Below are 12,612 nucleotides of genomic sequence, written 5' to 3'. Positions count from 1 at the left end.
TCTGTCGGGTCCAATCTCCATGCTGAGAGCCGCAACAGCGCCCCCGCTGGAGCCAGGGAAGGTTAATATATCAAGCCTTGTCAGGCTTGTCGAGCGAGGATTGTGGGACGCTTCGGGGGAGCCAGCGCTGGATTGCCTGCAGTTACAGCGAAGGGGGAAGCCTTATTGAGACCCTGAGGCTTCCCCCCTCTCTGAGTAACTTTTTTTTTTGTTACAGAGTCTCTTTAAGCATGTCCATCGTGTGATCGCTATTAGAGTGTTCAGGGAAAAGTCACAAATATAGACGTATGACAGCGCTCTTCCACTTCTATATTCATATACTTATAAGAGAATGCTCTACATAATGCATTACTGTTATACCAGTTCCAGTCACAGCACACCACCAGTGATCCACAACTGCTCCACACAGTGTATTGCGCACACTAAGCCCCCTCAAGCATATGAGCTCACCAGATTACATCCACCTCAAACATCAGGTGGGTCTAGCGGTTTTTTTCTCCAGAACTCAAACACGGAAGCCGCTCCAACTTGCTTAAAAGTTTCTTTAATCCAGGTCATAATGATGAGTCCCTAGATCTTCAACTAACACAAGGTCCTCCGTTGATTTCATGACACCTAAAAATGTACACTGGACCATTTTCTGGTGTTAGGACAGAGTGTGGATCAATTGAACCAAGTTGTCTTCATTTGATGGATGGATTGCGAATTACCAGGGCTGTGGAGTCTGAGTCATTTTTGGGTACCTGGAATCAGTCGGGGAATAATGCACTGACTTCAACTCCTAATAAATTTAAACCGGCCAGCAGATGAATCTTAGAACTCTCTTCTCCTCAGTAGTTACACATACCTCACAACTGTCCCAGGACAGTGTTCCGTGTATTAGTCAGAGAGAAAAAAAAGCTATACCCACTTGATGTTTGAGGTGCATGTAATTTGGTGAGCTTATATGCTTGAGGGGGCTTAGTGTGCGCAGTACACTGTGCGGAGCACTTGTGGATCACTGGTGGTGTGACTGGAACTGTTATAACAGTAATGCACTATGTTGAGCATTCTCCTATAGGTATATGAAAATACAAGTGGAAGAGCACAGTCATACTTCTATATTTATTATTATTATTGTGTGTTTATATAGCACTGACACCTTTTGCACTGCTTTAAGGAGCCCGTTTTCATGTCACGAACTGTCCGCCATACATTCTTAGGCCCCTTGCACACCCTTGCACATGGTCACGTCACGTAGTGGTACTCTCCCCCACCGCTCCCAGGTCGCAGTGCCCATTAGTCTCTATGTGACTGACCACAGTACCCTTGGTGCGACACAATGCGACGGAAGTGCTTTAAATGACGCAGATTCTGTAGTGCATTGCTGAATGGTACCACTCAGCCCATTATTGCATAAGGTCAATGTCATCACAACTATCTTTATAGATTGCAGTATTGGCTCTAAATATCCACTAACTACTTCCTGTCCAGCAGGGAGCATGTCACTTTGATTTTAGTATTAGTACAATTTATAACAAGGCAGCAGCACTCCAAATTGTACACATGGTAGTTACATAGTTAGGGCTTGTGCACACCAAGAGCGGTTCTGAGCATTTTTAAAAATATTTGCGCTTTGAAAAGTGCTTTGCTAATGTATTTCAATGGGATGGTGCACACCACAGCATTTATTTTTTTCCCCAAACGCAAACTCTGGTGCTGCAGCATTTTTGCTGATTTCTGAGGTGATTCAGCCTCAATGTTAAGTATAGGAAAGTAGAAAATCGCTCTGAAAAGCGCTAGATCAAAGAAATTTTCCAAGCGTTTTTGTTACAGAAGCTGTTCACTAGGCATGCTTTGAAAATCACTAGGCACATGCCTAGAATCACCTTAAAAAAATCACTTCAAAAAGCACTAAGCGTTTGCTTTTATGCTAGTGCTTTTTGGTGTGCAAAAAGGTAAACAAGAGAGAGAATTGGCTCTTTGGTGCATGAAGATAAGTAAAATACTTTATTGAAAAATGTATCTAGCAAATATGATATATACATAAGAAAACACTATCCCTCTTACAATACAAGTACATAAAACCCACTAAAACCAATACAAAAGGTAAGGCTAATATTCCACACTACTCCCTGACCCTTCATGGATGGGGCTGCAGTCCCCACTAATCCAAAAAACTGGTGCCAAGATCCAAAAAGACAAAGGATTTATGTATCTGCGCTGGCAAAAGAATGGACTGAAAGATGTCGTATTCCACTGGATGGATAGTTCATGGAACATGCGCACACACTGTTGCCTTAGAACAATGACCCCCCCACTCGCAGGGGTCGCTGATGAAGAATATATTCCTCAAAGATGTTATCCAAAGATGACCATATACAGATTTTTGATTGAGTCAAAAAGGACAGTTCCTTGAAGGCAAAAGCAACCTGCCATAGATGTATGTCATCAGATGTGGCAACATGTAGCAAATGCAAGACTTGAAGCTTGCTGTTAGTTAGACACAATGTTCCAGCATATATGATAAAGCATAAGCGCAGTGAGGCACAAGCACGACAAAGCAGAGGCTTCTAGGCAATAGTTCATGCAGTGAAAGCGGAAGCATAGATGTATTCAGCCATAGGTTGCAGCATGTAGAGATCACACAGTCAAAAACATGGCACCCGGCATAGTTATCAATCCTGTTGGGATGTGTTCTCCGCAAGGTCAGCCATAAGGAGGATCAGTAGTGGGTCAGGGATAATGGTGGAAAAGAAGCCTTTTTGATGTGCACTGAGCCTTAATTTGGTTGAAAAAAATACATTCATCCATCAAATCCAATGAGACTAATAATAATAATAATAATAATAATAAACAAATAAGTAAGCATTAGGTACCTTCCTCTTCTGCACCCTTATATCTCCCAGTTGATCTAGGGGAAGGTGTCAGGAACCAGCACCACGGCAATCCTGCAGAGACAGTTCCCATCTGGGGCTTTCTTTTTGACCAGATTGAGAAGGGGGGCAGCCTTATTCAAGCCAACACTACTCTGCCACTACCAGCAGCCATCCACGACGGTACTGCTACACACTTCGACTGGCGTTTACATACATTGGGTCAGCTTTAGGCCAATGTACAAGAATGAGACACACACACACAATCTCACACGGTAGCGAGGCACAATACCAGCATACAATCGGGCACTGAACTTGCAATACAATCACACTGCAGTCTCTCTCTACGAGATGCGAGCTCTGCTTAGTACATCAGAAGACAGGCTTATTAAAGGGACCCCGAGCAGTAATTAAAATCAAAACTTTCATTTGCCTGGAGCTTCCTCCAGCCCTTCACTTACCTGGAGCTTCCTCCAGCCCATTGTAGGCTGCGAGGTCCCCCGCAGTCCTCTTGACTATTCTGTGGGTCCCACTGGTGGCTCCGTTGGCGGCGACACCCGGATCGGGTGTCAGGCCGACACTTCCTAGTTTTGAATCCTTGGCGCCAGCTTCGCGTCATGGCGCCGGCTGCCGTGATGATGCTGAGCTTCCGGCGCGATGACGCGAAGCGAGTCCCAAGGATTCAAAGCTAGGAAGTGTCGGCCTGACACCTGACCAGGGTGTCGCCACCAACAGAGCCGCCAGTGGGTCCCGCAGAAGAGTCAGGAGGACGGTGGGGGACCTCGTAGCCTACGGTGGGCTGGAGGAAGCCCCAGGTAAGTGAAAGTTTTTTTGATTTTAATTACTGCTTGAGGTCCCTTTAAATAAAGATTTAATATTCCAAAAAAGTGGAACAGTGCAGAAAGATAGATATATATATATATATATATATATATATATATATATATATATATATATATATATATATATTTACAAGAAAACAAAGTAAAAAGTTCAAGGACACACAACAAGGCAGTTTCCAAAAATAAAAACAGGAATAACCGAAGAATCACGTTACCTGCACGAAGGTCTGAACTTGATTTTGCGGGAGGACGCAGCTGGTTAGACCAGGGTAGTCCTAACTTCTTGCTATCTCCTGGGGAGCTATGAGTTCTGAATCTTCCACTCTGATTTTTATAGCAAGAAGTGTAACCTGAGGCTACAAATCATAAATAATCTATCTTCCTCAGATAATGACCTCACGGTTTGCAAAGACCTCTTGAAATATCCACAGCTTGCTTTTATATGCAAATTTCAGTTTCCTGTCCTGCTTCAACCTTCCCAGACTCTAGACTTTAGACAGTCCCATTATGTATTTGAAACTACTGGTGGCTGTATACGTGTATACAGACTTCAAATGCGATGCAAACGCCTTTCAAGAACATCAGACTATTTCTGACAAATGGTTGGGTAATTGTCTAATTAACCGTTTCCTTGTGGTCGAGGCCAGCAGGATATTTTCTAATTGACATAATGTCCAGGTGTCTTTGGGTTATTTAACTTAGCTGGTATATTCCATTTAGATTCACAGCCCCTTTACAGAAAAATGCAGATTTACCTTTCACAGGTGACAGAGACAGGTTGAATCAGGCAGCCCATTCAAGATCACTTCCTAATTCACCCAGTGTCCAGGTGACAATTATTTCTAACAGACATACAAGTCTAATCTAGTATTTCCCTTCCACAGCAGACATAAAATGAAAAAAATATGGCTTACACAAGGTACAAGTTCAAAAATGGCTGCTATATCACAACAGAAGTCAAAAAACCCTCACAAGGCTTGGGCCAATTAAACTTTAAGGGGAAAAAAATCCTTCCCGACTCCAGGTGGCAGTCAGACAAAATCCCTGGATCAACTCTACAGGGAATTAACTTATACTTATAGCTGCAGATGCCCTTAAATGGAAGGAAAGCATGCAAACCTTCTTTGCATGCATGTTTAAATATTCCACATTTTAACCACTCTTACTTTAAAGAACCCCTTCCTAAATAGATGGCAAAATGTTTTTTCCTTCATACCTAGATCATTTCCCCTTGTCTTATGTATTAGCCTAGGGACATAAAGCTCATCTGCCAAGTTTTAGTTTTTTTTTTACATATTACTGAACTCAGTTAACTGATCATAGGTTTTTTCCTGCACCAGTTATTACCATACTGCATGTAAACCTTGTATTAATCAAATAAACAGCAATGTGGAAAAGGAATGCAGAGGTATGCAGGAATTGTGTGATTCCAGGAAACTGTCTTCAGTTATAGACCAGACACACCTTAACGAAATACAAACTTCAAAGTAATATTGGAGAATGTAAATACATAAACTGAAGTCGTATAACAAGTTTAATACAAGCAGCCTACCATTGCTATATACTGCATGAAGAAAGTATCCAAAATATGCACAAGTACTCTTAAAAAGGTCCCTGAGGTGAGAGACATGAAGGCTGTCATATTTTTTTCCCGGCGCCTTAATTACATGTATGCCCCACTCCCTCCCATATACAGTTTTCTCTTGGCTAGTGACTCTCCCATCCTTCCCCCTATTCAGTTCCCTGGTGTCTATTGCTTTCCCTCTCCCTCCCCCATATGGCTTCCCTGTTGATCTAGGGTTTTATTCCCAATATAGCTTCCCTAGTTGTCTAGAGTGGGCCAGATATAATGCAAAGTGGGGGGAACCATTTGCAAGCCAAATTTGATGGCTCAGCATACTAGATTCTGTGTAGGACACTCCCGACAATGTGAGCGGGAGCGAGCCAGGGCTGCGCAGACGCAGTGGCCCGTGACATTAAAGTCGCAGAAAATGGAAGTGAGCCACGGCGGGGGCCGGAGGATCCTTGAGTACCGCTGCGGGCATTGGACGTCTGCAGGGGGCCAGTAAAAGCCCCAGGTAAGTTAAACTATTTTTTTATACCTCAGTTATCGTTTAAGGTCTGGAGTGGTAAGACAAAACTCTCCCTATGTAAACTTATCACTACATGTTAATAAGGCAAACTTCTTTAGTGAATTAATGCTGAGAATACCGATTGATGTGTGGGGATACGTTTTTCACTTACCTTATTATCACCAGCATGATCTTAGTGAATTGAGGCCACTGTCTGGATGGAATTTGTATGTTTTCCCCATGTTTTTGCGAGTTTCCTTCGAGTTCTCCAGCTTCTTCTATCATCCCAATACATGCTGCTAAGTTAAAGCGGACCCAAACCAAACATTTTTTTAATTCAAAATATTTAGTTGTGCCACTCTGACACATACAAAGATAAATAAACACTCCTTCAAGTCTATGAGCATTTCAGTGTATGCTTTTCACTCTTCTCTACTCATAACTAGGGTTATACAGGTGGCAGCCATTACTTCTGAGATTATTAGGAGGTTTTAGATCATGGGTGTGTTTGTCATCAGTTTGTCATCAGCTACCCTCCCTCACAGGAGTGTCGTCTATGTGAAATCTCACACAAGCTGAGATCACCTCCCTGTGACATCATCAGTAGCAGCCTGTGTTTTGTTTTTGTTTTTTATCTCCTTCACCAGTTTGCCGGAAAAATCCCGGCAATATGAAAGGAAGGGAGGGGGTTCCTCCAATAAATGTAAAATATATTTTATATTTGTCATCATGCAGATGAAAAAATTATGCTATTTATTATTATAATTTAGAAAATAGATTTTATTTCTGAAATCTTGTATTTTTAATTTGGGTCCACTTTAAAGGGACTCCGAGCAGTGCAGAAACTATGGAAAGATGCATATCATTTTAAAGCTCTGTTTCTCCTCTTTCCAATGATATATAAACCGTCACCCTACGCCTTTTAGTTTTCGCTATTTTCACGATTGAAATTGCCGCGGCCGCAATTTCAATCGCGAAAATAAAGAAAACTAAAAGGCGTAGGGCAACGATTTAGGTGTCGCCAGAAAGAGGAGAAAGAGAGCTTTAAAATGATATCCATCTTTCCATAGTTAGATTGTATTACACAGGGCGACTTTTTCTGCTGAATGGAGCTGCTGACACTGGGGAAAGTGTCGTCCTGTGTAATACAAGTAACTATGGAAAGATGGATATCATTTTAAAGCTCTTTCTCCTCTTTCTGGCGACACCTAAATCGTCGCTCTACGCCTTTTAGTTTTCTTTATTTTCGCGATTGAAATCGCGGCCGCGGCAATTTCAATCGCGAAAATAGCGAAAACTAAAAGGCGTACGGCGGCGGTTTATATATCATTGGAAAGAGGAGAAAGAGATCTTTAAAATGATATGCATCTTTCCATAGTTTCTGCACTGCTCGGAGTCCCTTTAACTGATTTCTTTAAAAATTGGTTGTAGACGGTCAAGCCTGCAATTTCCAATTCAGAGTCTATGCAAGCGAGTGATCGTATCAATATTCAGATCTGACCTTAATCGGATGTAGAAGAAAGTTAGCGTATACTTCCAATCATTTTTCTAATTCGTTATTGATTGAAAATGATTTGAAAGGACATGCACACTGAACGATAGCATTTGTATTGATATTTTTTAGCATGTGGCAATCGATAGCCTGTATATTTTCTTTTTTGTCCGTTCCAATCATTTTCTCATCGGAAGTAGGATCTGAAGTGAAAATTTCTGTGTGTACCTGGCCTTAGATATTAGACTGAGGTATCCACTCAGGGACAGTCTGTGACATGAAGTGAATAACCTGCTGTGGGCAGCACCCACAATACTTATTGATAATGAGGAATAAATGTACACTGAGCACCCAGGATACTTTTTTTTTTTTTTTTTTACAAGGAACCTCCCCATAAGGCTGGTTAGTAGTGCAGGCTGCCATTGCAGGGTTGGGGGGAGCACCATTACTTAACTATGGGGGGGGGGGGGGGACTGCTCCTCTAGCCCTCTGTCCCTGTGGTATGGAGCGTGCATCCGGTCGCTGCAATGCATGCCGGGAGATGTAGTCAGCAGATGTAAATTCATCTCTGTACTCACATCTGCAGATTATATCTCCCAACATGCATTCTGTAGGCCGGAACCACGCTCCACCGGTGGAATCTTTGAACTGCTGGCTGCTGCGGATGCTTATAGTGAATGCCAAATGGATGAGGGGCTAGAGGAGCAGCTCCCCATAAGTAAGCAAGGACGCTCCCTCAAATATTATTATTATATAGTATTTATATAGCGCCTACATCTTCCGCAGCGCTGTACAGAGTATATTGTCTTGTCACTAACTGTCCCTCAGAGGTGCTCACAATCTAATCCCTGCCATAGTCATATGTCTACAGTGTTCTCCCCAGAATTTTTTCCAGCCGGGTTGCATGAAAAATGTTCCGGGTGTGGCGAGATGGGGAAATACAGGGCTGGTGCTTCCATGGGGCAAACTGGTGTAATTGGCAAGTGCCCCATAGCTGGCTGCAGCTGTTCATTGTTAAAACAACAAAAAAACAAAAAAATGTACTCTGGGTGCTCAGTGCACTTTTTGTGAAATGACTGATGGCATCTGTTATATTCTCCTTCATCTGCTTTTGTCTGTTTTCTCTCCGCAGCTGTTCGAGGCTTCTCTCCACAGCACAAAATCCGCAGCTTTGAAGAAGCTCGGGGTCTGGACCGGATCAATGAGCGCATGCCCCCCCGCCGCCCCTCCACCCCCCAGGACATCAATCTGAACTCCGCTGATAAGAACAGTAACAGAGGCCAGCAGTGACCCTAAGAATCTCTGCACCATTCTCCCACCATCTCCACCAACAACATGTGCTCGAGGGCAGGACTCTCAATCCAGGCTAAGGCCAAGTACAAACTGTAGTACATGCATATTGGCTCCATAGCGCTGTACACGGGAATACATGCACAGGGGTCCTAGACTGACTACTGCTGCATATACCCACTGTTCAGCAATCCAGCTGTACATGCATATCCATACCAGGCAATCCACACTGCCATATACACAGCAATCTCCACTGCTACTTACACACACAGTTCTGCTATCTGGGGAGTCCCTAGTATACATGTGTGCACATACAGGGGAGCCATACAGCTGGACATGTTCACCCACACAGTGTATACATGCTGCTGTGCACACATACGGGGTGAGGGGGGTAACAGTACACTGCCAGGGGTACCATACAGTTGTACACACAGATTACCTGGGCAGCGATATTCTGATGTACACACACTGTTTATACATATATACAGTGAGGCCATAGTGCTTTGTTCACACTGCCAGATACACGGGGTGTCCCCGATACCACTGGATTGACATTCTATCCGGCTGTACACCCAAGCTAGATCCATACAGGTGTGGGCAAATATTGCTGCCAAGGATCTGTATTTCTACATGGATTGTGTATTGCATATGGAGGTGGTGCCCATTCTGCTCTGCTCAATAAAGAGGGACCATACTGTATAACAGACACACACTCCTAAAGAGGACCTGTACTGTACACCTATTTCTACAGGGAACCCATATTACGTGCTAAATATACTACAGGAAGTGTATCCTGTACAATACACATAGGGGGTCTATACTGTACTGTACACATACTCCTCCAGAGAGCCCTTACTGTACCAAACACATTTCTATTGGAAGCCATACTGTACTACACACATACTTCTGCAGGGCACTCATACCGTGCTATACACACACTCATTCAGTGGAGCCATACTGTACTGTACACACACTCCTACAGTAATCCCATACAGTGAATCTATTCAGTACTGTGCATAAGCTCATACAGTGGATCCATACTGTACATAACTCACACATGTACAGTGGACTTACACTGTACAATACCCAATCATATAGTGCATCCATACTGTATGCATAGTTGTACAGTGTATACATACTCATGCTAAACTACTCGAATAGTGGGTCCGTGCAGCACTACAGACACACTTGTACAGCGCATCTATACTGTACGCAGATCTGATCAGTGGATCCATACTATACCATACACACATTTATATGATGGGTCCATACTGTACTGTACACATAGCTGTACAGTGGTTCATTACTGTACTAAACACATTCATACAGATACAGTTGGTCCATGTTGTACTATATGCACAGTGGATCCATACTGTACTAAATGCATAGCCATATAGTGGGCCCATATTTTACTATATACATAGCTATATAGTGGGTCCATACTGTACTATACACATAGCAGTAATGTGGGTCCATACTGTACTATACACATAGCAGTAGTGTGGGTCTACACTACTATACACATAGCAGTAGTGTGGGTCTACACTACTATACACATAGTCATGCAGTGAGTTTATGCTGTACTGTACACACACTTGTACAGAGTTGATAATTATTTTATCATCTACTCATGCAGGGACATTTATTGCACGCGTAAATTTATATTTATAATCTGTACTGACGGACAGATAAACCCATTAAACTCCTATACTCATACAGGACACACACACACACACACTCTCTCCCCAGCCCCCCCCCCCCCCTCCTCTCCTACGCAAACATTTGCATACTGTGCTATACACATACTCATACTGAACTACAGACCTACTCCTGTAGAATCATACACACATATTCATACAAGGGACTTGTACTGTACCACAAACACCCTAAAAGCACACACACGGTACCCATGATGCATTGCATGTAGGGCCCATTTTGCTCTACACACTGGAGCCATACTGCTGTACATACATTCTGTACAGGTGACCCATACTGCGCCACACACACTGAATGTTGCTGCTGTATACACACAATTTTTAGGTACCACAGTGATAAACACGAGTGGGAAACTAAGCCAACTATGATACAGGTATTTGTGTAAATAAAAGGTGCATAACTATTGTACCACAAACATCTGCTGTAGAAAAGGTCACACAAGTCCTGGAACATGGACACACGCTGACTGACAAGAAAACACACGTTTGTAAAACATGAGTTGTGAGTACATACACACACCACACACACACAGAGCTGGTCTGTCCCGCAGTTTGTATTCTCTTTGTAAATGTCATTTGCGTTCTCTATATATATATTTATACATGTGTAATATAAAAGCCCTGTTTTTTAATGTAGGGTTTGTTTGGCGGCTACAGCTGCAGTATTTTACCATAAAACAAGGGCCAGTTGTGTATTCCGCCCCCTCCCCATGCCCCCCCCATTCCCTGACCCGCCACAGAGCCACCTGCACTGCACCCAGGAACAGACTGCATGTCCACATGGGCTACTGCAAGTAACATGATGAGTTCACAGCAGTGCATTGGTGCTAATGAGGCACTGGTTGGAGAAACTGTGAGGTATGTTTTTCTGCTACCCACACAGGTAAGCTTGCTCATGCTTTCAAAGAGTGGCAGCACGTGGCTTGCTCTTCATATCAGCAACTGTTTGTAAAGGTAGAACAATAGAACTTCATTATTCTCAGGGCTTTGACAAGGTTAATACTCTGTGGTAGTTTGTCATTTTATTTGAAGTTGTGAGGAAGTATATCGGAGCTCTGACAAATATTGGGGGAGGGGGGGGACAATGAAAAGTTGTCACAGATCATGAATCTGACTTAAGGTGGCCACACACGATACAATAAAAGGATTCAATTTCACGGCAATTTGATCAAAACTATCAGTAGTACAGAAAAAATGAAAGCTTTGTTTTATTCGTTTAAGAAATGTCCTTTTTTTCAATCAAGAGCGGCGGATTTCTCTGACCAATTTTTAGGAAATGTAAATGGCGTAGGGTAGATTGTTATTTCTTCATGTATAGGCCCAAGCAGTTTTCTCAGAGTTTTCAGTCATTTTCCTTTCATAATTGGGGAGACATTGAATACGTGTATGTGACACATTGCACAATAAGGGAAAGAGGCGCCCTGATTTGAATAAAAGCTTTTAAAACCAGTTTAAAAACGAAAAAGAAAAATGAGGTATCTTACCTCAATGACGAAATCTCTGTAAACTTACAAAAGATTTTTATTTGCTCAAATAAAAATCTTTTGTAAGTTTACAGAGATTTCGTCATTGAGGTAAGATACCTCATTTTTCTTTTTCGTTTTTAAACTGGTTTTAAAAGCTTTTATTCAAATCAGGGCGCTTCTTTCCCTTATTGTGCATAGTTATACCCCCGTACATGTTTGTCTGAGGGGTGGTGACAGAACACCCGTTGTTTTACCACGGTTAATGTTTTGTGCATCCTTTTTCATCTAAGAGAGCGACCGCAACCAGGTCCGTCCAGGACCACCCCGAGTGGAGTCTGGTTTATGGTCTCCACCTGCTTCCTGTGGTCGGTTGCTCCTTGCAACCCTCCTTTGTGAGTAGCCCTTTCAATCAATTGATTTCTCCACACACCTACTATTGACATACTGCACTATCGGGCTCCCTTTTTTGTCTCCTGTATCTTTTTTTTCCCATAGGGTGCCAAGACACCCCAACAACGATGTGACACATTGGTCAGTTTTTGAAAATCAAAAAATCAATCAGTCAATTAAAAAAAAAAAAAATAGATTGTAATTCTTGAATTGAAAGTAAATATAAAAAATGGTTTGGTAAGTAGTCACCTTTAGGCTGGCCTAACGCAGGTTGATTTCTTTTTTTTTATGCCCCCTCCTTTTCCCCTGCCATCTTGATTGGCCAATCTTTAGGACGAGGTGAAGCCAAGCCCTGCTCTCCCCCTAAGCTCGCTCTTCCCATTTTAGTTTGTAGCCGGTTTTGGTCAGTTTAAGGGGAAGCTCTAAATGTAGCCAAATGCTTTTATAAGGAGCAAAATATAAAATATTTATAACATTTGAACAATAGTAT

General features: G+C 42.6%; 1 protein-coding gene across 1 annotated transcript in view; it reads left to right on the top strand.

The window, feature by feature from the left end:
- The window catches only part of PPP3CC (protein phosphatase 3 catalytic subunit gamma), a 69,646-nt gene extending 57,857 nt beyond the window's left edge, over positions 1-11,789 (top strand). Inside the window, exon 13 of the mRNA XM_068274686.1 lies at positions 8,394-11,789. Within this exon, the coding sequence (XP_068130787.1) occupies positions 8,394-8,551 (158 nt within the window). The 3' untranslated portion in view covers positions 8,552-11,789. The remainder of the gene's footprint in view (positions 1-8,393) is intronic.
- Positions 11,790-12,612: the final 823 nt, after the last annotated feature.

This window comes from Hyperolius riggenbachi, chromosome 3, assembly GCF_040937935.1.
Source record: "Hyperolius riggenbachi isolate aHypRig1 chromosome 3, aHypRig1.pri, whole genome shotgun sequence".
NCBI classification, from domain to species: domain Eukaryota; kingdom Metazoa; phylum Chordata; class Amphibia; order Anura; family Hyperoliidae; genus Hyperolius; species Hyperolius riggenbachi.
The sequence above is the reverse complement of the archived record's forward strand: the minus strand, read 5'-3'. Positions and strand labels throughout refer to the sequence as shown.